General features: G+C 45.1%; 1 protein-coding gene across 7 annotated transcripts in view; it reads left to right on the top strand.

Annotated features, from left to right (window-relative positions):
* CYFIP2 (cytoplasmic FMR1 interacting protein 2) overlaps positions 1-26,419 on the top strand; it is a 130,535-nt gene extending 104,116 nt beyond the window's left edge. For 6 of the 7 annotated variants that reach the window (XM_045503644.1, XM_045503618.1, XM_045503635.1 and 3 more), the window contains 5 exons: positions 11,943-12,015; positions 12,480-12,574; positions 18,489-18,727; positions 20,273-20,420; positions 23,502-26,419. In XM_045503644.1, coding sequence (XP_045359600.1) covers positions 11,943-12,015; positions 12,480-12,574; positions 18,489-18,727; positions 20,273-20,420; positions 23,502-23,669 — 723 coding nt within the window. In that variant the 3' untranslated portion in view covers positions 23,670-26,419. Of the gene's footprint in view, positions 1-3,496; positions 6,303-11,942; positions 12,016-12,479; positions 12,575-18,488; positions 18,728-20,272; positions 20,421-23,501 lie in introns of those variants that run through there. The other variant, XM_045503654.1, reaches the window with a different exon arrangement.
* Positions 26,420-26,667: the final 248 nt, after the last annotated feature.

Here is a 26,667-nt window from a genome sequence, read left to right as displayed (position 1 = left end):
AAGCAGGAAATATCAGTGTAGAATCATGGGAAGGCAGATGCAGCCAGGAAAGCTGTCCAGTCCAAACTAGAAAAAGACCCCACGGGACTTGTCAGTGGCCCTGAGAGAACTCCCAGAATGCTTCTTTCGACTGCCCTCTTCCTGTGGGCCATGGTGGGGAGATTTTCCCTGTGCTTCAGGGTCTTCAGGAAAGAAAACAAGAATGCCTTTTCCCTGTGTGCAATTTAAGAGAAATGTCTCAAACCCAGCTTCTTTGAGGGTCACTGCCTATCCATTCTTGTTAAAGGTGAAATTTACTGGTAGGTAAAGCATTGGGGGGTAAAATGACAGCTGATTTTCTATGTAACAGCAGAGGACCTTCATACAGTTATAAATCAGATCATGCTACTCCCCTGCTTAAAACTGACAGGTGGCTTCTCATTGTACTTCAAGTTCTAGCTCCCAGCTGTGACCCACGAGGCCCCAGAAAATTCAGCCATGCCTACTCCTCTAGCGTCATTCATCTTTTATTACACTCTTTGCCTGGGTGCACAGTCCAGCCACACAGCAGACTTTGAAGGTCAGAGTACAGCTGAATCCTACCATCCTTGGCTTCTACCCAAATGCTTGTTGACATATAGCCCCATTTATAGTCAAGGGGCACCAAGAGGACTTCCCCCGACCCAAACAAAAGCATCTCTTCCCATCAGTGTCTGAAGTTCTCCTCTTAGAGACTTTTCTTGATTTGAAATGTTACCTAATGTTTAAAAGCCCCAGGGGCACCTGGGTGGCTCAGTTGGTTAAGCATCCAGCTTCGGCTCAGGTCATAATCTCACAGTTTGTGAGTTTGAGCCCCTCTGTGCTGACAGTTCAGAGCCTGGAGCCTGCTCTGGATTCTGTGTCTCCCTCTCTCTCTCTCTGCCCCTCTCCTGCCTGTGCTCTGTCTCTCTCTGTCTCTCAAAAATAAATAAATGTTAAAAAAAAAAAAAAAGTTAAGCCCCAGTAAAATACAAAGCCTGCCGAGATGGGTTTAGAGATAGATAGAGCCAGTACTTTAGTAGGTAATCATTTATCAAATAATTTTGAGAAGTAAGATGGTCACCCGGAAAAGGGTGCGGGGAAACCAAAAGATTCCTCCAGGCCAAAACAAAGACAAAGACAAACATTAAAAGAGAAACTCTGTTCTGTACATAGGAAGATGTGGATAGTGTATGCTAAGTGATTAAAAATAGATTACAAAAGAGTAGATATTTTATGTCCCATCATTTAAAAACATATACTTAAATGTTATATGTATAGAAGAACCAGGCAGGATAAACCCCCACAAGAGTATCTGTGATGACCCCTGGGTGGTAGGATTATAAATTTCTTCCCTTTAAAAAAAAAAATGCATCTGCATTTTCTCTTTTTTTTTTTTTTTTTTTTTTTCAAAAATGAGCATAAATACTTAACCAACAAAAAGAAAGGGGCTAGAGTAGCAGCTTTAAAAACCCACCTGCTGTGATGAAACATACAGCCTGGTGTCTAGAGTTAACAGTGCTATGTTGTCCACTTGAAAACTACCAAGAGTAGATCTTAAATGATCTCCCCACAAAAAGTGGTAATTGTATGAGGTGAAAGATGTATTAACTGGTAATCATTTCACAGTCATCAAATGGGCAATGTGTCCAGCCATCACATTGTACACCTTAAACCAACACAGTGTTATAGGTCAGTTGTATCCAGGTAAAGCCAAGGGGAAGATCTGCCAAATTAATCATTGTTCACGGGACAACCCTTGCCTGAATTAAGTGTTGGGTGCACTTCCAGGAGAAAATGACAAATAGCAGGTCAGCTAACACTTAATATAAGGTAACTAAAATGGTGGTGGTGGTGGTTTTTGGAGATCAAGGATAACAAATTTGTACCTTAAGTGCCTTTGCCCCTCTTCTAACCCAAGGCACACATTGATAATCGATCCTGCTGGGCCTGAATCTGTTGTCGAAATCGCCTCCAAAAGCAGCCACTGCCTCAGTCATGAATGGTGACCCCAGTGCCACTGCTAGCACATGTGTTGCCCACACTCAAATCATGAAAAGATAGCCTTCCTCAAGATGTTTCATTCCTTTCTTTTGAACTATGATCATAATACATCGATTTTTAAACAACGAAGTATATCTGCTAGGAAAGGATCCTCATAAACAGTCAATCTCCTGGCAGCCCTTAGGATGGAATGCTCTTGGACAAAATACTGTCTTCAGAAACCATTTATAGCAGACCTGGGTTTTTGTCATCTCTGCTGGAAATCGTTAACCTCCTCCCAAAAAATAAACACAGACCCTGACAAGATGGTATTATCTCCCAATAAAAGCAAAGTGGTCGGAGACCCCTGGCAACTCGTCCTGACATTCTAGGCACTGGAATCTGCCCTACTTTGGTATCGAGGAGGCAACTGAAATGCCCACTTCCTGTTGGTCAGATGTATGGTCCATATAGCAAGGTAGTATGGCAAGGCATTGGACACTAACTGGGTATCCTTAACCAGTCAGCTGTTTCTGTTTCAAGGCAGCATGATTCAGGGAGGACTGTGGGTCTATGTTCCAATTAAAACTCAGACTTCATTCCATTTTTTCCATGAATTTGCTGACTTCTCATTCCAGTGATTAGCAATGAACATCATTCCCTGGGGCCTTACATACGCATTACAAGGCCAGCCCCTCCCTCCCAACACCCAGGGCTTTGGGTGTGCAGTCCAGTGGTTGGGAAAGAGATGTGTTCTGGCGGGCAGGGTCCACGGGACCTAATGATGAGTAAGGGAATCTCAGTGAGGAGATTTGGCACCTAGTAGGTTCTAACAGGCCACTTGCAGTTTAAAAACCAGCATTCCCATCTGGAGACTTGCCACAGGCACTTGCCCCTCCTGAGAAGCTAGAGGCCTTTTCCTCTCCCTTTGATGCATTTCTGGTCTTATACTGTGCAATGTTCTCCAGACTTAGTCACACTGCCTCTTTAATTGTAAGGTGCTGTATATTCCTCTGGATATAGACAGAGCATAAGCGAAAGAGCAGAGATCTCTCAGAATTCTCTTGCTGACCTCGGCCTGGCCACTGGGCCACCTTCCTAAACCAGCCATGCCCTGTTCTTTCATTCTGCTCCACTGCTGAGTTATACAGCCTTGAATGAAACAGGAATCTTTCTGCAGAGGAACAAAGGCAGGATGTGGCCAATGCTTGACTCCCAGGTATTCTCCTTGAAAGGGCCTATCAGAGAGCCTGGGTTCAAGTTTTTCCCCTGTACTTAATAGCTATGAGACTCCAGGAAAGTGATTAAAATCCTCTGAGCCTTAGTTTCCGCACCCCAAAAATACTGGGGCTAAGTGTAAGTCTCCCCTGCTTTTTCCAAGTTTGCGTTCTGCCTTGCTTTTCCAGAAGACCTTACAACAGTACCTGTTTTCACTAACCACAAGAAATCCAAGGAGGATTTTGCTTTCAGGAAAAGAGGTGAAAAGCAAAAATAGCATTCACCCTTTGTTTTGCAGCAAGTGGCTCCAGAGCCATCATGAGTGGCCCCGCCAGACTCCTTCCCAGCAGCTACACTCAGCATCTCAGCACCAAGCTGCCAGAGCTTTGGACTGTGCTTCATCTGTGATTTATCTCAACTTATTTGGCACGCCCCTTAGAAAGATGCGTCCTGAGGTGCCAACGAAGCCAAAGAGAGGTTGTTTTGGGGGTCTGGGAATGTTCAAAACATTTTCCATATAAATTCATGGTAATTGCTTCTTTGCTTTATGCCATTTGGCCTTAGGAAAGGTTTCGTTAGGAACGCTCTGCCTTCAGATAGTGGGGGAAACCTATTCCCACTCCCCAGTCTTTGTGTTGAGTGAAATGAGGAATGTAAAGTCACCAGAGCTTCATAAGCAGGCCCTCAGCTACCATGAGTCCCTTCTCTCCTCTTCCCGGAGCTTCCCAGAGGCTTTGACTCAGCCTCGGTCCCCCAGCTGAGAGCCTGGCTCCAGCCTGCCTGCAGCCCTGTCAGCTCACCCCTCCCTCTCAAGCCCCAGCAAATGGTTTCCTGCTCTCTTCACACTGATCTTCATCTTGTCTCCCTTCTGTCTGCAATTGCACTTGTCCTGCCAATTCAAAAACTGGCGCATTCTCCCCAGCCACCTCGAAGCCATCACCGTTTCCCGTCTCCTGTCTTGTCTCGTTCCCCCCAGTTCTATCCAGCCTGGGGGGATAGAACTTATCAAATGCCTGTTCTCTGAAGGAACTTTGTGTCGTTTCTCCCTCCTCCCAGTCTTCAGAGCCTTTTGTTTTATTTTCCCCGAGCACAGGTGTCCTGGACTGTCTTCCCCCACTACATCGTAAACTTCATTTAAATCTAGTTTTCCCAGCCTTACCTGTCATCGTGTTTCCTGCAGCATCCAGACCCCTCTTCACCCTGTGCCCTTGGGGTGTGTGTCAGATCACAGAGCAAGCACTCAGTGGATGTTCGGTGAAGGAAAGGAAGGAAGGGAGAGAAGGGAGGAAGGAAAGAAGGAAGGGGCAGCACCAAGTGTAGAAGAGTAGCCGTCTTCCCCGTTAGGTGGTTTGTTGGTAGACAAGGAAGTACCCAGAATTTATCAGTGCCTCCTTGATCTCAGGTGCCACTGTGCACCTTCTCTTTCTTTGGTCTCATAGAGTCAGAGGAACTGAAGTGTGTGGAAGGGTCTGGTCACCTTGAGAAACGCCCACCCTTGCCTACCCTTGCATTCATGTCATTCCCTCTCCTGGAGTCCATTTTTATCCTCATGCTGATGATTCCTAAGTTTGGATCCACTCCCCAGATTCTGGGGCCCCATAGCTTACCTCTAGTTGCCTGTTAGACATCTTCTCTTGGACATCCACAGACATCAGAAATCCACCTTACCCAGATCTGATCTCAGCTTCCCTGCCGCCCGCAAACCCACTGTGTCCTTGGACCCTGTGAACAGGTGGTGGGTGTCATTTCCCTGTCTGCACCTGTATCCCAATCTGTCACCAGGTGTCCGATGTCTGCTCCCTCCTCTCCATCTCCAGGCCCTAATCTCTCTTGATCCCAACACCTCTTTGTCCCCCACTGCCCCAATCTCTTCTCTCTCTTGCAGCCACAAAGTGAAACTGCAGATTTCCCTGATGGAAACCATCAAGGTGGCATTAAGATGCCTGAGCAAGGCTTACAAGATCCTTCCCCAGCACTGAAAGCTTCAGTCTAATTCAGCTGACAGCCCCTTACCAGCTGTGGTCCCTCTTGGTCTTGGGCCTTGGCAGGAGATGTTCTCCCTCACCTGTGCAGTACTTACCCCTGGTTCAGGTCTCAGCTTACCATTCACTTTTGTGGAAAGCCTTCCCTGTCATCTTCCCCAAAAGTCTGGGTTGGTTGCCCCTCTTAATGTATTACCATAGCCCCATGCACACCCCCCCCCCCCCGCAGCGCTTCCCACAATTTTCCATTTACTTATTTTCCTCGTCATTTTGAGAAATGCCATGCATCAGGTCTGCCTCAATGTTGTGTCTCCAGCACCTTGCAGTGAAACTTGCGTATAATCAATGCCTATTATTTGTCGAATGACTGAATGAATGACTTCTTTTCTGCTCAGGCTATATCCGAGTCAGAATGAAAGTGTCCAGATCTTCCTTGATCTCTAGATAATAGTATGCCCATGTTCTGTATATGCTTCTTGTTGGCCTCTCATGTCTGATCAAACGTGGGTCTTCAGTATAATCGGTCCTTCCAAGAAGACTCTCTCAGTCAGTATTTGCATGGGATATGAAACACTGCTCGGATTCTCCATCAGGACCACAGACTTGAGGGCCCTGAACTGGGGCTAGATTAGACAGCTCAACCCACAGACAGCTTGGTGGGGGTCCTGAATGAAGAAGAACTCTGATAAGTTTTTAAAAAGAAAACCCCTATAGACTGGAGGGTTTTGGAAGACTCCTAGGAGGTGAAGCTTGAATGGGGCTCTGAGGGATGGGTAAGGATGAGGGAGGTTTGGGAGGGTGGGGAAAGAAGGAATTTATAGGTGTAAATTGACCAAATGAGTGGTCGGTCCAGTTTTTTACCTTAGTATCAAACCAGCAGATCTTTAAAAACTAGTGGCCTGCAAAGAAATTATTTACACAAATCCAGGATAGAGGTTACCTCTGGGGTTGGAGGAAGAGAAGTTTCAATAATTTCCTGTTTCTTCAGCCGGAAGCTGGCTCTTGACTCTTCATTTTTCAAGCTGCCTGTATATGTCACAATTCTTTCAGTTTAAAGAATGTCCGTAGCTATGACTAAAAACCCATTAAATAAAGCAACAAATGATGTGATCCTATCAGATATGAGTGAAGCTAAAAAGTTTCTCACGTGGTGAGATTTTAAGTAATCTTCTCCTGTTTCTATGTTTGGTCATTTTACTTTTTTTTTTTTTTTTTTCCATCCTGTATATGCATCGTGAGGGGGAGAATGTTCCACACTTCCTCAGGCTTTGGCCACCTGCACTACCATGGAGAAACAATGGTGTCAAAGTGAATTGGCCCTGGGTCTGAACCCTGTCAGCCCTACTGCTTCTTTATTGCCGTGTGGACCTAGCTAGGAAATGTCACCTCCCTGAGAATCCCAACGTCCCGGCATGTAGGATGGAGATCGAAAGAGCCACCTCATAGGATATCCTGAAGTGCAAAGCGGACGACGGGTACAGAGCACCTGGCACATAGTTAGTGTTTAGCAAATGCTCACTGACTCTCCTTCCCTGAAGAACAAAGCCATTATGTTGGCATAGATTCTCAGTTCTAGGGAGAAACCCTTAGAGACCATTTAACCCACCCTCTTCATTTTGTTCCATTTAAATTATTCTTAATTGCACATGATGAATCAAATAATACAAATGAGCTTATGATGAAAAACATCATTCTTGGCTCTGCTGCACCTCGCCCCACCTGTACCCCAGTCCCCAAGGCAACTTGTTTTAATCATTTCTATTTCTAGTTGTTCTCACTGTTCTCTCCATAATGCTTAATTATATGAGGATAGCTTCTATTTCTTAATTGGCACCTTTAGACAATACCTACTGACTCCCTAGTTGGAAAGATGAGATTTTAGCTCATTTACATCTCTCCTCTCTCTTCTTTAATATTTGATTATGTCACTTGTTGCTTCTGTTGCTTCCCTTGTAATCAGAGATAATACACTCACACCACTTCTTAATGTTACTTCTCTTCGTAACATTATTTAATATCTTGACTCCTTTCTGTGAAAGATGAGGAAATTAACGCCCCCAACTTGCACTTCTAACACTTCTGCCTCCTACCCCATGTCAGCTACTTTTGCTTTTATATGATCAAAGCTGTATTTTTGTAACACTTGTATTTTCTTCTGCAACTTGTCCTTAAGTGTAGCCTAAACAAAACAAAGTCATATACTAGTTACATTGTTAAATCTGCACAAATGTTTTTCCTTGCTAGACCAGGTGGCATGCTAGGATTTCGTTTCCTTCCCTCTAATTCCAGCTCAAATCCCCCAAAGCTCTTTATTTTAAAGTTAAAAAATTACTTTCAGAGTTTTGTTTCAGATCAATTTTTTAAAATGATATATGTACAATATGGAAAATTCAGTAAGTGCATACAAGTCGGGGAAAAAACAGGGAGAAAGAAAGGGATAGAAAATTAAGAACACCTGAAAATCTCATCACATGGAGTACTTCTTAAAAATGTGTCATGTAATTCATACAGAGTAATCAGTAAAATTGAAGAGAAAATACTTTCCTTAGTAATAAGGGGAAGCATCCAGGCCCCTATAAGAAAACCCAAAGCAGGAGAGATTCTGTCCTAAGTCTCAATTCCCTTTTATGCCACAGACATTCAACTTTTATTGCACATACTTACTGAGCATTTATTATCTATCGGACACTCACTGTGCTCCCTATTGGGAATAAAATACAGTTAAAAATGGACATTGTGCCTACCTTCATGAAGATGACATCCCAGTGGGGGAAGGTAGACATTAACCAGACATATAATCAGGCAAGTATAAATTCTAAAACAGGTTGCGCTCCGAGGTTGAAAGGAAAAGGATGTGATTCTTTGAGGGCACATAACAAGGGAACCTGCCCGAGGTGGGGAGGTATTGAGGGGGGTCAAGAAAGTCTCCCCTGAGGGAATGATGGTTGAATTGAGATCTGAAAGAAGAGTGGCAGTTGACTAAGCAAAGGGAGTGTGGGCAAGAGAGGGGCAGGGAACGTTTCAGAGAGAAGGCAAAACTTCAGTGATGAGCGCACAGATGGCTCATTCAAATAACAAACGCTGCTGTGGCTGGAGCAGAAGGAGCGCAGGCCGAGTGGGTAAGAAACCTGCTACTCGCAAGGCGCTTCAGAAGCCAGGGGCTGGGGGGTTCCTGGACAGAGTGGAAGGCCGAGTGTGGATCCTTCAAGATAGAGATTAGATAAGGAGGAGATCGACCGTTAGCATGGGCGCCCCCAGTGGAGGCTGGTTTGGCTCCCTGACTCAAGCCTTTGTGTGCTCGACACTGGACGTTTTTATCCGTCGCAATGGCCTCAGCTAAGGAATGCCAGACAAATGCCTTGTGAAAGGTGTTGTGAGGTATGTAGCCGCTCATTATGCAAATGGCCATGTAGCTCATCCTCTGGGACTTTGCAGGCAAATGCTTTCCCACCTCTATTAGGAAACCACATCCTTCTGTCTTTCCTCACCTCCATTAACAGATTGCATGAGGAGATAGAAAACACACAGGAAGCATGCCAGCAGGAGGTTCCCCTTGCCCTAGAGAACCCCTGACACTGCAATTGTGGATGGCTGGGGGGGGGGGGGGGTGGAGTATGCAGAGAGGGGGACGGAAAACTCCTGTCCCCTAAGGAAATCTGAAGTGGAAGTTCATTATGTGCAAGTTATAAAGCAGCAACATTGCTCTTGTTGTAGAGGATCCAGAACCTTCTTCCTCTTCCTCTCTCCCCTAAGGTGGCACCCAAGGTCAATTTTACCCACCTAAATTTAATAAAATAGAAAGCTAACGGTTCATGCAATGGTCAGCTTTTCTAGTAAGAAGATGTATCTAGGAGCCACTGAATTTTTTGGAAGAAAAGAAAACAAGAAAGGTAGGAAAACTTGGCAGTGGAGCTATTGTAACCAACCATCTGCTTAGAATATTTCCTTGGTTCCTCATAGCACTTAAGATAATATCCAGACTTCACACCATGCCTATGAACCCCTACATGATCTGGTCCCTCCCTACCATTAGGGCCTCAGTGTGTACTGTGATTCCCAGCATGGCATCACTAGGCTCCAGCTTACCTTCTGCCCCAGGGCCTTTGCACTGGAATGCTCTTACTTCATATCTGTATGGCTGGCTCCCTCACTTCATTCCATCTTCTCTTCAAATGTCTCTCCCTCAAAAAGGTTTTCCCTAACCACCCACCCTTCCTCAAGTAGACCCTTCCCCACTCCCAGTCACTCTCTAGCCTATTACCCGATTTTGTTTTATCACCATCTGAAATTTTCTGATTCGTTTGTTTTTATCTGTCTCTATCAACTAGAACATAAATTCCATGAGGGCAGAGATCTAGTCTAACTCGTTCAATGTCTTATCTGCAAAGCCTAGAACAGTACCAGGCACTCCACCAATATTTGTTGGGTGAATGGATGTAATGGTATTCTCATGCTTGGAGGTTAAATCATGTGGATAAATACATTTATGTATTCATCTAAGACAAATATGAGACAACAAATATGCATTCGTTTATCAATAGTTATTGAGAAACCATTACGTCCTAGGCACTGGGGAGAAGATACAGAACTAGAGACCACACCCCCACCCGTAAGGACCTCAGAGTGTTGTGGTGGCCAACGGGAAGAAATGTGGAAAGAAGCAAGAGACATGAGGATGTGGGGTGCCTGCATGCCTCAGTTGGTTAAGTGTCTGAATCTTGATTTTGGCTCAGGTCATGACCTCACAGTTCGTGAGACCCAGCCCCGTGTCGGGCTCTGTGCTGATAGTGCAAAGCCTGCTTAGGATTCTCTCTCTCTCCCTCTCTCTCTGCCCCTCCCCCACTTGTGCGCTCGCTAGCCCTCTCTCTCTCTTTCAAAATAAATAAATGTTTAAAAAAAGAGAGAGAGACATGAGGACTTAATGGTCATGGGAAGTGAAGAGAAGGAAAATGAGCCCCAGGTTTTGGGCTTGGGCACATGAGGAGATGAATGTGACATTCGGTGAGCAAAGCGGGGAGGAAGGGGAAAGTCAGCCTTAGAAATGTGGAGGTGTGGAATATCCAAGGAGTGATATTTAGCAAGGAGCTGGACGTCCAAGTGGGGAGCCTGGGAGAGGTGAAAGGAGCCGCCATGGCCTTGACACATACAAACCCCCAAAACACACGCAAGGAAAACATTGGTAACCTGAATAGTCAGTCCTATGTATTAAGGAAATTTTATTTCTAATTAAAAAAAAAAAACTTGCAACAAAGAAAACTCCACATGCAGATGGTTTCGCTTGTGAATTCTACCAAGCGTCTCAGGAAGAAATAATACCAATTCTGCTCAGTTGCTTCCAGAATACAGAAAAGAGGAGAACTCATCCCAAATCATCTTACAAGGTCAGCATTATCCTAATACCAAAACCAAAGACATTTAAAAAAGAAAACAGCAAATCAGTGCTCCTCATTAAAAAAGTGTAAGAATCCTCGATAAAATATTGGCAAATAATATCCAGCAGTACATAAAAAGGATCATGCATCACATCCAGTTGAGGTTTATGCCCAGAATGCAAGGCTCGTTCATCACTGAAAAAATCAATGTAATTCACCATATTAATAAACTGTAGCCTGAATGATCAATAAGCCAAGTTTTAGATTGATACGATGAAGCCGAGGACCTAAGTTTACAAATAGCAATCAAGACTAGGTGATTTGATCTACTGGTTATGGGAGAAAATAGCTTAATTAAGAAAGAGGAAAATTTTCCCCTTTGGCTAAGACACTGAGATCAGTGTCCTTTTGAAGGATTCACTTGTCTTTCCTCTGCTAGCTTGCTTCAAGGACTGACCTATAGTGAGAAAGGAGTTTGGGGGTTCCCCTCTTGAGCAGCCAGCCTTCCAGATTTCCAAGACGGCATATTCCACCCATGCTTGGGTAAGGAAAGCCAAGGGCACTCATACTCCTCATTTTCTCAGATGTTCAGGATCCAAGAGTGCCAGAGTTGAATGAAGCCTGGGTCTTACCCAGTCCAAATGCCCACAGTTTAAAGAAGAGCCGTGGGGGGCGTGGCTTCTCTCGGTGCTCTTATGCCATATCCTCTGTTCTGAGATCCAGTGATTGTAAACTGGTCCCGGGACAGCAAGCTCATTAGACCCTGTCCTCCAGGCCTGTCCTCCCCCGACTCTTCCCTCTTTTTAAGCCTTTCTAAAGCTCACGTTTATGCATAATAAGTCACCATCAAAACGGATCTGTCCCAGATTCTAGTTTCTCTGATCTCACTGTTTGGTGTCTGGTGTGGAGAAAACCAAACAGACACAGGCCTTTGCATAGAATCATACGTGTCGGTGGGTGGGCAGATTGGCCAAGCCACCTGCTTTGAGCTTGCAAGCCTCATAACCAATCAGACAGACACAGGCTCTGGGGCCCATCATCTCTGTTTGATTCCTCTGTCACTCATTTGAAATCCTCAACAAATTTCTTTATAAGATTATAATGAACAATGTATTGCACACTCATTATGTGCCCAGGACTATCCTATAAGGTTATGCTTTCAGTCCTTACAAAAACTCATTAAATAGTACTATTCTGGTCCTCATTTTATAGGTAAATAAATAGGCTCAAAGAGATTAAGAAACTTGCCTAAGATGCCACAGCTAGTAAGTAGAAGAGCCAAAATTTAACCCTGGCTGCCTGTGGTGCTCAAGTTTTTAGAAATGAAAATTCTTCGTGGTTTAAAATGAACCTTATTTTCCCTTTTCTTTCCTTCCATCTCTGTTTGCAGTCTCAGGAGGAAGTCTGTGATTTGCTCCATGCTGCACCCTTCCAAAACATCTTGCCTAGAGTCTACATCAAAGGTAAGAAATCACTAACAGCCGCTAAATAGCCAACTTGCATTTGAACTTCATGCCCACTTAATCGCAATAAACTCAGATCTGCAGTCAGAAAGGATAAATAAAGCTTTGGGCAGCTATTTGATATTCATAGAATCACAGAATTAGAAGTGACACTCCAGGCCCTGTTCCTTGGTCCTTCTAGATCATCCCCAATGTGTTCCTGTCTAGCCTTCGTTTAATTTGTTCGAATGATGGGGAACTCACCGCCACACAGGGCAGATAATTCTGTTGTTGGACAGAGATAATAGAACGTTTTCCTTGTAGTGAGTCCCGATCACACTTTCCAGAACGAAGGAGAGCAATTTGACACAGTCCGTCCAAGTTTTGGAACACAGATACGTCACTGGTCCTCTGGGAGTTTTTCGTTCCTCAGGTCCCCCAGGGTGCCCTGAGTCTCATTTCCTGCTCTGCTGCTCCTTTTGCAGAAGGGGAGCGTCTGGAGGTCCGGATGAAACGCCTGGAGGCCAAGTATGCCCCTCTTCACCTGGTCCCTCTGATAGAGCGGCTGGGGACCCCTCAGGTACGATCCTTCTTTTTTTTTTAAGATTTATTTTTATTTATTTTGAGAGAGATAGAGAGCAAGCAGAGGAGGAACAGAGAAAGAGAGGGAGACAGAATCCCAAGCAGGCTCCACGCCATCAGCGCAGAGCCTGACATGGGGGTCGAACCCACAGATTGTGAGATGATGACCTGAGCTGAAATCAAGAATCGGACGCCTAACCGACTGAACCACCCAGGTGCCCCAGGTACCATACTTGTATCGTGGACTCTGAGAACCAAAAGGAACTTTAGAAGGAGAGCCTTTGGTCTAACCCCCTCATTTGACAGGCAGGGAAACTGAGGCACAGAGAGAGAAATGTCTACAAAGCCTGTTAGTGGCAGGGTCAGGTCTGGAATGAGATTTGCTATTTCTCAGGCCTGAGTTCTTTCTTCTACGCCGTGTATCAGCTATTCCACTCAGAAAGAAGGAAGTCAGACAAGTATCTATTGTGCTTCTATTAGCATCAGGAATTCTATTAGTATCAGGAGTAAGTTGCCTCTCAGAATTCAACCTCCATACACACCCTGAGAACCAGTGATTCACTTCTGGATATCTTTGCTGGAAAAACACAGGAACACGGATGTTGACTGTAGCATTGTTTGTTAAAGCAAAAACTAGAAACAACCAACAGAGCGTTGACTAAATAAAATGTGGTAAAGTTCATTGAATGCTCAATACTTTCTATATAATAATGAAAAGGAAAAATGAGATCTAGGTGCATCAATGTGTATCGATCATAAGAGCACAGTTAGGTGAAGAATGAATACAACAAAACCATATCAGTGAAGCTTTTCCTGAAAGATGGCATACTCGTAGTTCATAAGAGCGGCACCCTCTGAAGAGAGATGAAAGAGACAGAGATGGGGCAGCGATCACAGGACACGTCAGCTTTATCTGTAATGCTCTAATCTTTTCAAAAGTGAATAAGCTCATGTGTTAATGCTGTAATTAAAATCAGTTTTTGCAGGGGCGCCTGGCTGGCTCAGCCAATTGAGCATGCGACTCTTGATCTCAGGGTTGTGAGTTCGAGCCCCACTTCGGGTGTAGAGATTACTTAAAAATAAAATCTTTGAAACAAAAATTAATTTTTACGCACCAGTGCCAGTTGTTCTGCACATGAGGATGAGTGGGGCAGTACCCCTGCCTCAGAGAACTCAAGACAGTGGCAGGAATCAGGAAGAGAAAAGGGGAGGGACACAACGAGGATCTCGTGCTGTCTCCTCCCAAGTTGATTTGAGCGATCTGCACATTTTCAGGAGGCCAGGGGAGGAATTCCGCAGGTAGAGCAATGGGGCGCCCTGGTGAGACAAGCCAGGGTGGGTGTGTGTTGTTCGCCTTTGCCAACTGTTCAAAAGGTTTGGGATTCCAGTGTGCACTCAGACTTGCATTCCATGGGTCCTCTCTGCTCGTACCACCAAAGCTGATGAGTCTGAAGGACTCACATCCTCAGCGAGGGGGCAGAAGGCAGCCTCTTCTCTCAAAAATCAGGGCAAGTATTTGGAGCACACAGCAGGACCCGATCTGCTCCGTCCTCAGGCTCCTGAGCAGCCATCACCAGACCACCTGTGTGCCACCCACCTCCTACTGAAAACCGTGACTCAGTGTTCAGTGGCATCTGGGTCCTTGGAGTCACCACGGGGAGAATTCAGATCCTGTGGAGTATGCACACTTTTTTTTTCTTTTTTTTTTTTTTTTTTTTTTTTTGTTGTTGGCCTTCAGAGGCTGAGCAGAGGAGTCCTCTAAAGATTTCCTTTTAGGGAGAAATCCCCCAAGCCGGCGACATAGAAATGTGTCTGCTCCTCTGTTGGTGTCATCCTACAAGAATCTGGCCTCTCACATCCAGGGTTTGGCATGTGTTTCCACTTAGAAGACTAAATTCCTTCCCTGTTCTGGCGAACACCATTTCCTTGGGACTGTTAGAAATCTCAATTTGTCAAATGCTGAGTATTTGACCAACAAAAGCCTAGACATTCTGGAGGCTGAAGAGGAAGTGCCAGTTTTCTGTCTCCCAGCCCTCAAGGAATAGTCCAAAACTTAGTCGTCCCATAGACCGAAGAAAAGTTAACAAAATATGGCCTTCCAGGCTAGCTGGGGTTCAGGGGACTCACATAATATCTAAGTGAGCAACAAGGGAGATCCTGCCACATGTTTAAAGTCAAGAGGTTTTGATGGTGTCATACTGTTTGCATTGATTTCTGGGACATAGTCAGGTGACCTGATTTGATCTCCGGTGCTACCATGGAAAGCACAGTAGCCAGGGGTCCTTGTTCCAGCTTCACACCTGAATTGATGCATAATCTACTGCTAGACATTGAATATCTCAATCTTTGTTTCCCCGCCTATGAAATGGGCTAATGGGTGTTTGGCTGCCATAGTTGAGCCGTCTTTCATGATCGTTGTGATGAACAAAAATAAGTTAAAAGACTTTCAAAAAACACAAAGGATGATACCAAGAATATCGAGATACCATTCTCCTCCAAAGGGCACTAAACATAATCAAAGTGTTCCATGAAGAAATTTATTTCCACATTTATTTTCACAGATGCTTTTTCTGTTCCCTTGTTAACTCAGAAAAGAACGGCAGGAAGAGAGAAAAATCCCCCCCCTCCCCCGTTGAGTTAGACTAGAAAAGAACTGGATGAAATGTATATGAAACACATCTCATATATATGTACATCACACCAAATCACAAATTGAGGGCCTTTGCTGCAAACAATCATTAGTGCACTTTTTTCAAAGCAAAAAGGAAAAAGGACATGAAGGAAAACTCACACCCTGAAAAGTATAAATGCCAACAAAGAGTGAAAGTGTTCAACCTTACCAGTAATCACTGAAATGGAAATTAAAAGACTAGGGTACAAGTTTTCATCTCTCAAGTTGGCAAAGAACTTTGCTTACTGGTAACAGAGTGCTAGTGAGGGTAAAAGGGGTAAAAGGTGCGGACTTCACACAGAGGGTACAGAGTGCTTCTGCCTGTCTGCAGACCAGTGTGCTGCTATGTAGCAAAAGCCTTTTAAAATATGTACACACTTCAGGGGCGCCTGGGTGGCGCAGTCGGTTAAGCGTCCGACTTCAGCCAGGTCACGATCTCGCCGTCTGTGAGTTCGAGCCCCGCGTCGGGCTCTGGGCTGATGGCTCAGAGCCTGGAGCCTGTTTCCGATTCTGTGTCTCCCTCTCTCTCTGCCCCTCCCCCGTTCATGCTCTGTCTCTCTCTGTTCCAAAAATAAATAAACGTTGAAAAAAAAAAAAAAACTTTAAAATATGTACACACTTCAAATGCATCATCCTACTCCTCCTTCTAGGATTTTATCCTAAGAAAGTGATCAGAGATAAGCTTAAAAAGAATTACATAGGAGGACAGTTGCTTAAGAATTGTCTGCAATAATGAAAATTTGTAAACACTTTAAAATAATCAGAGTAGAAGACTCAAGGGGCGCCTGGGTGGCTCAGTCGGTTAAGTGTTCCGACTTTGGCTCAGGTCATGATCTCACAGTTCGTGAGTTCGAGCCCCGTGTCAGGCTCTGTGCTGACAGCTCCGAGCCTGGAGCTTGCTTCCGATTCTGTGTCTCCCTCTCTCTGCCCGTCCCTTGTTCATGTTCACTCTCTCTCTCTCTCTTTCTGTTTCTCTCTCTCAAAAATAAATAAACATAAAAAATATAAAAATAAAAAAAGTGTAGAAGACTCGATAAATGATGATATATCAATGGCCATTTTATGTAACCATTAAAAATTAGAGTACTGAAAATATTGAAGGAAATAGTTTTCTTAGATTGCTGCTATCTGAAGAGAAAAAAAGCAAGATAAACAAATTCTGTTAAATATAGATGCATACACACACTCACATACATAAACACAAATCATATATCCATGCTCTAGGAAACCTCATTTCTTAGACGTGACGTGTTACACATTTCTAGGTAATGGGGTTCATGGGAGATTTTTATTTTCTTATAATGTTTTGAAAATGTTTTTCCGTATTTATCCAAGTGACTGTGTGTTACTTTTACAGCTCCCTCCCAGGAGAAACTGTAAGGGTAAATGCTTCTCCAAGGCAAAGGGACAAAGCCCCTAAACCATTTCAGTCTCGGGCCCTTTGGTTGGTTGTAGCGGGGAGGTCACCAGAGTTCAAAGTCTGTGTACAGATTTATAAACCCATTGCTGATTTTTCCCCAACACGATTGTCAGGCCCTGGGGATTGATTCAGACTACGAAGATGCCCAGGAGATTAATTAGTGAACCAGAATTGTCTGTGTTAACTGATGAAGAGGAATATCCATGACTTGAGAACAAATATGGGTCCTTTATTTATTTACTGAGCACCTTCCCTGTACCAGGCCCTCTCTTTCTGAGTGGAGAGCCCTTTCAGGGTCCAAATACCAGTCTAGAGCGTTGCCTGGTAAGAACAGAATGAAACACCAGCTTCAGGATTCTTTTGAAGACACTTCTAGCCAACTGTGACAAATTAAATGGTCTCTTCTCTGCTCAGGAGCTTTCTCTGCCTATAGAATCAATATGAGTCAGCCTGAATCAGGGTTCCCTCTCCTTCATGTTTGAAACACAAATTTGTCTTCCCCAATTTATGTGTTTTTTTGTGCTAGATTTCTTTCAGTTTATAGTTGTCATGACAACTAAGCCCATAGCCCATTTTCCTAATGGGCTCCAGCATTGTGTTTCCTGATTTATTTCCTTCTGTGGATTAATTTAGAGATTGCTCTCCTTCTAGGGGCTCCAGCGTGATAGCTTAAAGGGAGAAGTCAGGTAGGCCCTTTCCAGGCACTCTGTCAAATGAGCTCTCTGGGGAGACTTCCTTCTGGAGAGCTGACCCCGTGAGTGCCATGTGGACCTCTCCATCTCAGAGACCAGTACTCTTTAGCCTTGTCCCAAGATTTGGAGACCTTACTTTGACCTTAAATGTTAATGTCTGTCTACCATTTGCAGATGGTTTTGAGATCTCTACCCCTAGACATTTTTACTCATAATGTAGACAGTAATGTGTTTTGATGTGCTTGTCTAGCCGGCTGATTATTAGAGATGCAGTAACCAGGACCTACATGTGAAGCCAGTTTAAATTATTAATAGACCTAGTTTACACTGGTTAGAGGAGATAATCCTGTAAAATCAGTGGCAAATGTTTAAAGAGTAACATATGCTTTTTGTAGAACATTCAACTGTACAGAAGTATTTAAAGTAAAAAGTGAAAATCCTGTGTGCTTTGCCAAGCCTATCTGCTCCCACAATTGACATTTCCTTCTAAACTATTTTATACACACACACACACACACACACACACCACATATAGTTTTGTTTGTCTGTGGGATTGTATGTTGTTGATGTGTTTAATAGGATTATAGTATACATCCTTTTTTGAAACTTGCTGTGTTTTCACGTAACAATTTAAGCCATAGATCTAGACTAGGGTTCAAATCCAAGCTTTTACCGCTCACTGGCTGCCTCTCTGAACATCAGTTTCTTCATCTGTACAACGGGGATAACAGTGTCAGTGTTTCATGGGATCGTTCCCTCTTTCACGGGGTTGATGTGAGGTATAAGTAGCTTAGAACAGGCCTGACGTGTTACACACACACTCAGTGAGTGTGAACTGGTAGTAGTTTCATCTCAGTCTTTGCAGTGGATGCATGACATTCCATGATGTGATAGACCTGGATTTTTTTAATGGACTCTTCCTCTTTGATGGCTCCTAGATTTTACTTACCACAAGTAAGTCTTGCCACAAGACCCCCTACTATTGCACTAAGGTTTACAAAGTTAGTGCCCTGCTGTGGGTGAATGAATCCCAGGTACAGCCAGCTGTAGGGTTTGGGAATCCCCCAGGAGAGGTGGAAGACAGGGTTTGAGGTAAGGCTAGAAGGTTTATGCACTCTTCTGTTCCCAGCAAATCGCCATCGCCCGGGAGGGCGACCTGCTGACCAAGGAGCGGTTGTGCTGCGGCCTGTCCATGTTTGAGGTCATCCTGACGCGCATCCGGAGCTACCTACAGGACCCCATCTGGCGGGGCCCACCGCCCACCAATGGCGTCATGCACGTCGATGAGTGTGTAGAGTTCCACCGGCTCTGGAGTGCCATGCAGTTCGTCTACTGCATCCCTGTGGGGACCAACGAGTTCACAGCCGAGTAAGTACCCTCCGGGAAGGCTGGGTCACCGCCCAACGCGTGTGTCTCCCCCGACCAAGAGTCACCAGGCTACCAGAGCTCACCCAGAAAGGTGGCCAGGGACAGATTGTCCAATAGCTGTTTGCTGAATACACAGATGTGCTAGGTACTGGACAGACACCAGTATTGAGCAAAAGTAGATGGTTCCTGGCCTCATGGGGTTTACAGGGCTGAGCAGAGACAACATGCATAGACATAAGGCACATTGAATGAGGTTGCTTGGCAGGAAGTGCAGGAAGGGTGACAGGTGCCTGAGAAGAGAGCGGAGTGAGTTTTTGGAATGTAAATCACACAGTAGATCTGAGCCTTGAACATTGCCTGGGATTCAACCCTTAGAGGGGAGGAGAGGACATTCCAGGAAGAGCAACAAGTGGTTGGAGGCAGAGGAGTGTGTGCGTGAGCATGTGCCCTGGGGTCAAGGACCCCTCAGGGCCTGGTTTTTCCGAGACCGGAAGCTGCCCTGATCACGTGGGCAGGAGGGAGCCCTGCTGAGGCTTTGTCACTGAGAAGCCCAGTGTCCACCTCATGCCTCACAAAATTCCAGGATTCATAGAAAAGAGAGCAAGGCCTCCCCAGCTGAGGTTCATGCCCTAACTTGCTCATGCAGTCCTGCCTCATGAGGCCTACACTCCTGAAAACCAGGAAGCCTTCTAGAGTAACCCAGTCCTACCCCCAGAGAAGACAGAAGCAGATTCCAGTTCTTCCTTCCCTCACCCAGCTATACACTCCAAGAACAGAGTGGTGAAGAAGACAAGTCCTGTCCTCCTGGAGAACAAGCAAGTGAGAGGCAGAGAACCCTAGAGGCAGTGGTGCTGGGAGTGGGCCAGGAAAGCTGTTTTCAGAGCAGCTGCTGGGCCTTCCCTTTAGCCACGGTGATGGGGAAGCAGGGAAACCTGCCCATCGGGCTGCAGCTGCTGCTTGAGGACAAGAAAACAGCAGAGAGACGACCCCACGGCCTCCAAAATTGCCCAAGATGCTGCTGCGTGCAGGAGGCATGCAGGCTGAGCCTCACCAGCCCAGGAGGACTCACAGTTCCCCCCCGCCCCACACCAATAGTGTCTGCTCGTCCACACACCGTGCCCCTTCCCTGCCCTCTGAGCCTGCGTGGGCCGCTTGGTCCTCTGGTTTGAGATGGTCCTTCACCTCACAAGCATTCCTGTAGCTCCTTTACAGAGAGGTCAGACACATTCTCATCTGAATTCTAATCAGCCACGTAAATCTCAAGGACTGGTTGAATTTTTTTCCCTGCAAATTTGTTTTCCGCAAAGGTGATTTTACCATCAGTGGCTAATAGGCTGACACCTCTTTGTGGTTAGGAGGATTTATAACGTAACCACGGTCCCTGGAACAAGTGAACTATGCTCACATCTTCCCTTGTACCCACTTTACAGATGAAGAGGATTGACCCAGGGACGGGCTTGCTCACTGTCTATACTCCTGGCCCCAGAGCCCTCCCCCTGCCCTTCCCTGCCCCTCACTCTAGCTGCTTCCTCTCCCCACTCCCAGGCAGTGTTTTGGTGACGGTCTGAACTGGGCCGGCTGCTCCATCATCGTCCTGCTGGGCCAGCAGCGTCGCTTCGACCTGTTTGACTTCTGTTACCACCTGCTAAAAGTACAGAGGCAGGACGGGAAGGATGAGGTCATTAAGAATGTGGTAAGCAGCTCGTGGTTGGGGCCAGGGAGGCGGGGCCGGGCCTGACAGGCAGGCTTTCATCTGAAAAGGAGGGTGAGCCGCTTGTGGAGGCCAAGTCCCCACACCACAGGTAGGTACAAAGATGCTCAGTGGCCGGGGACCTTCTTATAGGAAGCCATGAGTCACTTGCTCATAACCTGCTGGGATGAATCAGGTCACCCCGCAGGGCTGGGCCGGGCTCCAGACCTGAATTACCCCTTCCCGGTGCCAGTCAGACTGCTGATACCCGTGCCTCATCCACACAAACTCTCACTGAACACGGAAGTCGTACAGGCACGGGGATGGGAAAAACGCGGCCGTGGAGTAAGTGGGGCCGCTGGGGTTCACTGACAAGGGCTGTCTAAATTGGGCTGAGGGGACAGGCGGGGAGGGGTGGCCAGAGAAGGCGTCTCATGGAGACAGCACCTGAGCTGAGTCCAGAATGACCAGCAGCCAATAACCAGGCAAAAAATGGGGTGCAGCGTGGGGAGGATGTTCCAGACAGAGGGAACAGCCATAGCAAATGCACAGAGACATGAAGATGTGTGGCTGGAACAAAGCGTGGGTCTCTAGGACTAGCTGAAAGGAGAAGGAAGCAGGAGCTACCTCATAAAGGGTGTTTGTTTTATTTGTGTTTGTTTTTTGCCATTGTGGTAGAACATACATAAAACATCAAAGTTGCCATCTTAACCATCTTTAAGTGTGTGGTGCTGTGGCATTGGGCACACTCACTCTGTCACGCAGCCGTCACCACCTTCCATCTCCAGAACTTTTTCAGCTTCCCAAACTGAAGCATGTTCCCATTGAACTCTAACTCCCTAGTCTCCCCTCCCCCAAGACTCTGGTAACCACCTTCCCACCTTCTGTCTCTAGGATCTGACTACGCCAGGGACTCACATAGGAGGAATCATACAGTGTTTGTCCTTTTGTGACTGGATTATTCCAGGTTTACCACGTTGTAGCTTGTATCAGAATTTTCTTCATTTTTAAGGCTGAATAATATTCTAGTGTATGCATATACCACGTTTTGTTTATCCATTCATCACTGATGAACCTTTGAGTTGCTTCCACTTTTTGGCTATTGTGAACATGCTGCTGTGGTCACGAGTGCACAGATATTTGTTCAGGTTCCTGCTTTCATTTCTTTTGTATATACCTAGGAAGTGGAATTGCTGGGTCATATGCTAACTCCATTTTTTTTTTTAAGTTTATTTATTTATTTTGAGAGAGAGAGAGAAAGAGAGAGCATGGGCTGGGGGTTGGGGGCAGAGAGAGAGGGAAAGAGAGAATCCCAATCAGGCTCCACACTGTCAGCACAGAGCCCAGTGTGGGGCTCAGTCCCACGAACTGTGAGCTCATGACCTGAGCCAAAATCAAAAGCTGGACCCTTGACCAACTGAGCCACCCAGGCACCCCGCTAATTCTATTTTTAATGTTAGAGGAACTGCCATACCATTTTCAGTAGTGGCTGCACCATTTTACATTCCCACCAGCAATGCACAAGTTCCAGTTTTTCCCCATCCTTCCTAGCCCTTGTTATTCTCTGGGGTTTTTGGTAATAGCTGTCATAATGGATGTGGAGGGGTATCTCATTCTGGTTTTGATTCCCATTTCACTAATGACTAGTAATGTTGAGAATCTTTTCATGTGCTTATCAGCTATTTGTTTATCTTCTTTGGAGAAATGGCTATTCAAGTCCTTTGCTCACTTTTTTTTTTAAGATGTATTTTATTTTTATAGAGAGAGCACGCATGCAAGTGGGAGAGAATGGCAGAGAGAGGGGGAGAGAGAGAGAGAGAGAGAGAGAGAGAGAGAGAGAGAAAGAGAGAATCTTAAGCAGACTCCATGCTCAGCGTAGAGCCCAACACAGGGGCTCGATCCCATGACCCTGGGATCACGACCTGAGCCAAAATCAAGAGTCAGACGCTCAACTGACTGAGCCACCCAGGTGCCCCTTTGGCTCACTTTTTAATTGGATTGTTTTTTGTTGTGTATATATATACATTTATATTTATATATTCTAGATATTATGTATATTTATATGTTCTGGATATATATTCTGGATATGTTTATATATTCTGGATATATTTATATATTCTGAATATTAGTCCCTTATCAGATATTGACTTGCAGATACTTTCTCCCATTCCATGGGTTGCCTGTTCACTCCGTTAATAGTGTCCTTTGATGCAAACAAGTTTTTAATTTTGATGTAGTTCAGTTTATGTTTTTTTTTATTTTTTTTTAATGTTTATTTATTTTTGAGACAGAGAGAAACAGAGCATGAATGGGGGAGGGTCAGAGAGAGAGGGAGACACAGAATCTGAAGCAGGCTCCAGGCTCTGAGCTGTCAGCCCAGAGCCCGACGTGGGGCTCGAACTCACGGACCGTGAGATCATGACCTAGGCTGAAGTCGGACGCTTAATCGACTGAGCCACCCAGGCACCCCTATGTTTTCTTTTATTACTTGTGCTTTTGGTGTCACATTTAAGAAATCATTGCCAAACTCAGTTTCATGAAGCTTTTCTTCCATGTTTTCTTCTGAGTTTTATAGTTTCAGCTCCTATGTTTAGGTCTTTAAACCATTTCAACGTTTGTTTTTGGTTTTTGTTTTTATGTTGTGTAAGGTAAGGATCCAGCTTCATTCTTTACATGTGAATATCCAGTTTTCCCCGCACCATTTATTGAAAACACTATACTGTCTCCATTGAATGTTTTTTTGCACCCTTGTTAAAAATCCTTTGACCATATATGGAGGAGTTTATTTCTTGGCTGTCTATTCCATTGATTTGTGTGTCTGTCTTCATTCCAGTGCCATACTATTTTGATGACTGTAGCTTTGTAGTAAGTTTCAAAACTCACAAAGGGCTTTATGGCCAAGTTAAGATTTGATTGCTTAGTTCTGGAAACCCATACAAGGCCTTTAAGCAAGAGAGTGATGTGATCATTGAAGCATCAAGACCCTGGACCCCAACCTCACTGAACTCTTCTCTTGCTCTTCCTTTTTTTCCCCCTCTGTCCCTTCCTCCTGCCCCTAACCTGCATGTCCCTGTCCTTCTGCAGCCACTGAAGAAGATGGCAGACAGAATTAGGAAGTACCAGATCTTGAACAATGAGGTTTTTGCCATCCTGAACAAGTACATGAAGTCCGTGGAGACGGACAGCTCCACCGTAGAGCACGTACGTTGCTTCCAGCCACCCATCCACCAGTCCTTGGCCACCACCTGCTAGGCGGAAGGTCCTGCAGACCCTCGACCTGGAGGAGAAGAAGCAGGAGAGAGAAAGCCATGGCCAGCCTGCAACAGGGTCCTCCTGGACAGCATATGGGATAGGCCTGGACACAAACAAGAACCTCCCCAAACACATCTACACCTCCCAAGGGCTGGGCCTGTGCATGCTCTCCCATGACATCTCCATGGTGGTTTCTCCATAGCGTAAATGAAAAAAAAAAAAAAAATCAAAAGAAACAGGGCAGTATGTGCTTTTTCTTTTCTTTTTTCCCCTCAGCTGTATTAAGAGCCGTAGTCTCACCCCTTCTCCATCTCACAGCCCCACCCCACATCCATGGTTGCTTCTCAAGACCTCCTCCCAAATGGTGACCTCCTACCCAGTGCCCACACGTGACCTCAGAAGTGAAGTCTCAGAGCGGAGAAAAGAGCATGGCCATACCCCGAGATACCAGCCTGAGCTGACAGGAGTATGTCCACGTACCAACTTCCTCTCCTCCTCTGGCTCCCTCCCCGCATTTTCCCAGGTGACATCTCCCCCTGCTCTGGGTGCCAAGGATTCTAGCACCCACAGCAGTCATGGACCAGACACTGAGAGCCATGGGAAACAGAAGACGAGGTTCCTGGTACTGACACCATGATAGATGGTGGTGGCCCTGGCTGTCCCTGGACTCCCCAAACCCCACTCCCCTCTCAGGGTGCTCCTAGAGAGAACTCAGAAGTGCATTCATAATCGTATCTTACTTAGTGAAGTTATGGTAGGAAGATGGTCAGGCCTGTTGTGCAGAAACAGTATTTATTAACACAGCCAGGAATTCCATAGCCCCAAACAGAAAGCCATTAGACCGTCTCAGCTTGGTGAGGAGGCGGTTCCTTTATTCATCAATCAAATACTGTGAGCACCAAGCTGCACAGGGCAGTGGATGCTGGGGATGCAGCATGGAACAAGTCAGTCATGCACTGCCCACCGCATTAGCCAGTGACCAAATTAGGGACAACTTCTCTGCACAGACTCTCATCAAGGAACACTCCCACGAGAAAGAAAATATTAAGGGGTTATTTCAACAGAAGCCCAAAACATATTGGAGTCAGGGAGGTGAGGAATATAAATAACACTTGTCAATGAGCTTTTAGTACCAGGATGCACTCCCAGAAAAGGAGTTCTGTTCTACTGAATCAGGACTTCCATTGTCCTAGAAGCCGAAAGATTCCTAGGACATTTTATCTTTTACTCTCAACATCCTTAGTTCTCTTTAACTTAGATTTTGAGGCCTGGGGCATATTGCACAGGGGCATATCTATGTACATTTCTCAGACTCAACCAAAAGTCTGCAGAATCTCCCAGTGAGCATAGGGAGACTGGTTAGGATGGAAGGCTTTGGGAATGAATGTCTCATTACGGAGCACCTCTTGCTCAAAGAAGCCTGGGACCCTGAGCTTGTAAGAAAATAAAAGTGAGACATTCAATATCTCATCCCCAACCCAGGGAGGAAAAGAAAAGTGAGAAAAATAGAACAATAATGATCCCCTCCCTTAGGGTGGATGAATGGAAATGGTTACCATTAACAGATGGCCCATTTTAACCCCATGGAAAGAGCAAAACAGTCCATAGCAAGAGGTTGTGTGATACACTGTGCCCACCAGGGAGGAAAGAAGGGCTCATCAAATGTGGTCCAAAGGCCTATATCAACATGTCCTGAGATTAGCACATTGGATGCAGATTCCTGGGCCGTACCTCAAACCAATTAACCAGAGTAAGGGAAATCTGCACTATCCACAAGCGCTCTTCGTTGTACTGTTGCACAAGGAAGTCTGAGGACCACTGCTGTAGAGGGTCTTTCCACCGCTAACTTGGGCTTTGAGCTCCTTCTGAGCCATGAAAGAAAATATTTGTAGGGTAGGAAAGTGATTCAGGGTGGACCGGCAGATCCTCTCATCCTTAGATGCGACTTCCTATTCTGATTTTTTAAATTTTTTCTTCTTGGTGACCATAGATGTGCCAAAGGCAAAAGGGAGAGGCTACACACACCACATGATAGAACTACATGGTGGAACACACCTTCAAAACCCACCAAAAAAAAAATCTCTAAGCTGCAGAGACTCTTCAGTCCTGTCCGGGGACTGTGGCTCTTTCAGATAGGTGACTGGCTATTAAGTCCTAGAGATTATTCCAAATCCATGATCATTGCCTTTGTGGAGATTTGGGTCATCCATTTGAGGAGACTGCTATTTCAATAACCTGTCCTTCCTATTCTGCATCTGTAACCCTGAATTTGACCCCTTGGGTAGAATCCTATTATCCTCAAGAGACTTGATCCTGGTAAATTGAGGTCTTCACCTAAATGAAAGACATTTCATTTCCCTGGCTCGCCAGCAACATTTATTTATGAATACCAAACAGCTTTAATATTCTTTCCTCCCTGGTATTACTGCCTCCTTTTGATTTGATTTTTTTGTGTGTCTAAGAAGCAGGAAAAAAAAATCTTAGGTTTTAAAAAGTTTAAAAAAAATTGTTTCAAAAACTGTCAAATGTACCATATTTGTATTAAGAGTTGTTGGGAATTTTTGTACAATGAATTTACATTTATTTATGGTGACTTATATTTACGCTTGTGATCAAATCATGATGTTAAATTCTTAAATCATATTTGCTATGCAGCTGAAGATGATATTTTGCTTTGTATTTTGGGGTACCTGTGTTGAGTTGATAAACATTTCCATCTCTACATCTCCATTAAAACTTCCAAACCAGCATCTTGGTCTTGATTCCTGGTCCTGTTCCAGGGCTCCTTGATCTGTGGAAGGCCACATGAACACCGATGACTGAGGAAACAGTCTGAAAGAGAATGAAAGGTGATAAAGGTATAGCTGGTCATTGTGCCCTAAACTAATGGCTGGCTTTGCTTTCTTGCTGGAGGCATTACCTTCACAAATTGGTTTATACTAGATAAGATATTGGCAATAGTTGCTGCTCTTCAGAATTCCATGGTCTCACTGAGTGA

The sequence above is a fragment of the Leopardus geoffroyi genome, chromosome A1 (genome assembly GCF_018350155.1).
Source record: "Leopardus geoffroyi isolate Oge1 chromosome A1, O.geoffroyi_Oge1_pat1.0, whole genome shotgun sequence".
NCBI lineage: Eukaryota > Metazoa > Chordata > Mammalia > Carnivora > Felidae > Leopardus > Leopardus geoffroyi.
This window is presented reverse-complemented; position numbering and strand designations above follow the sequence as displayed.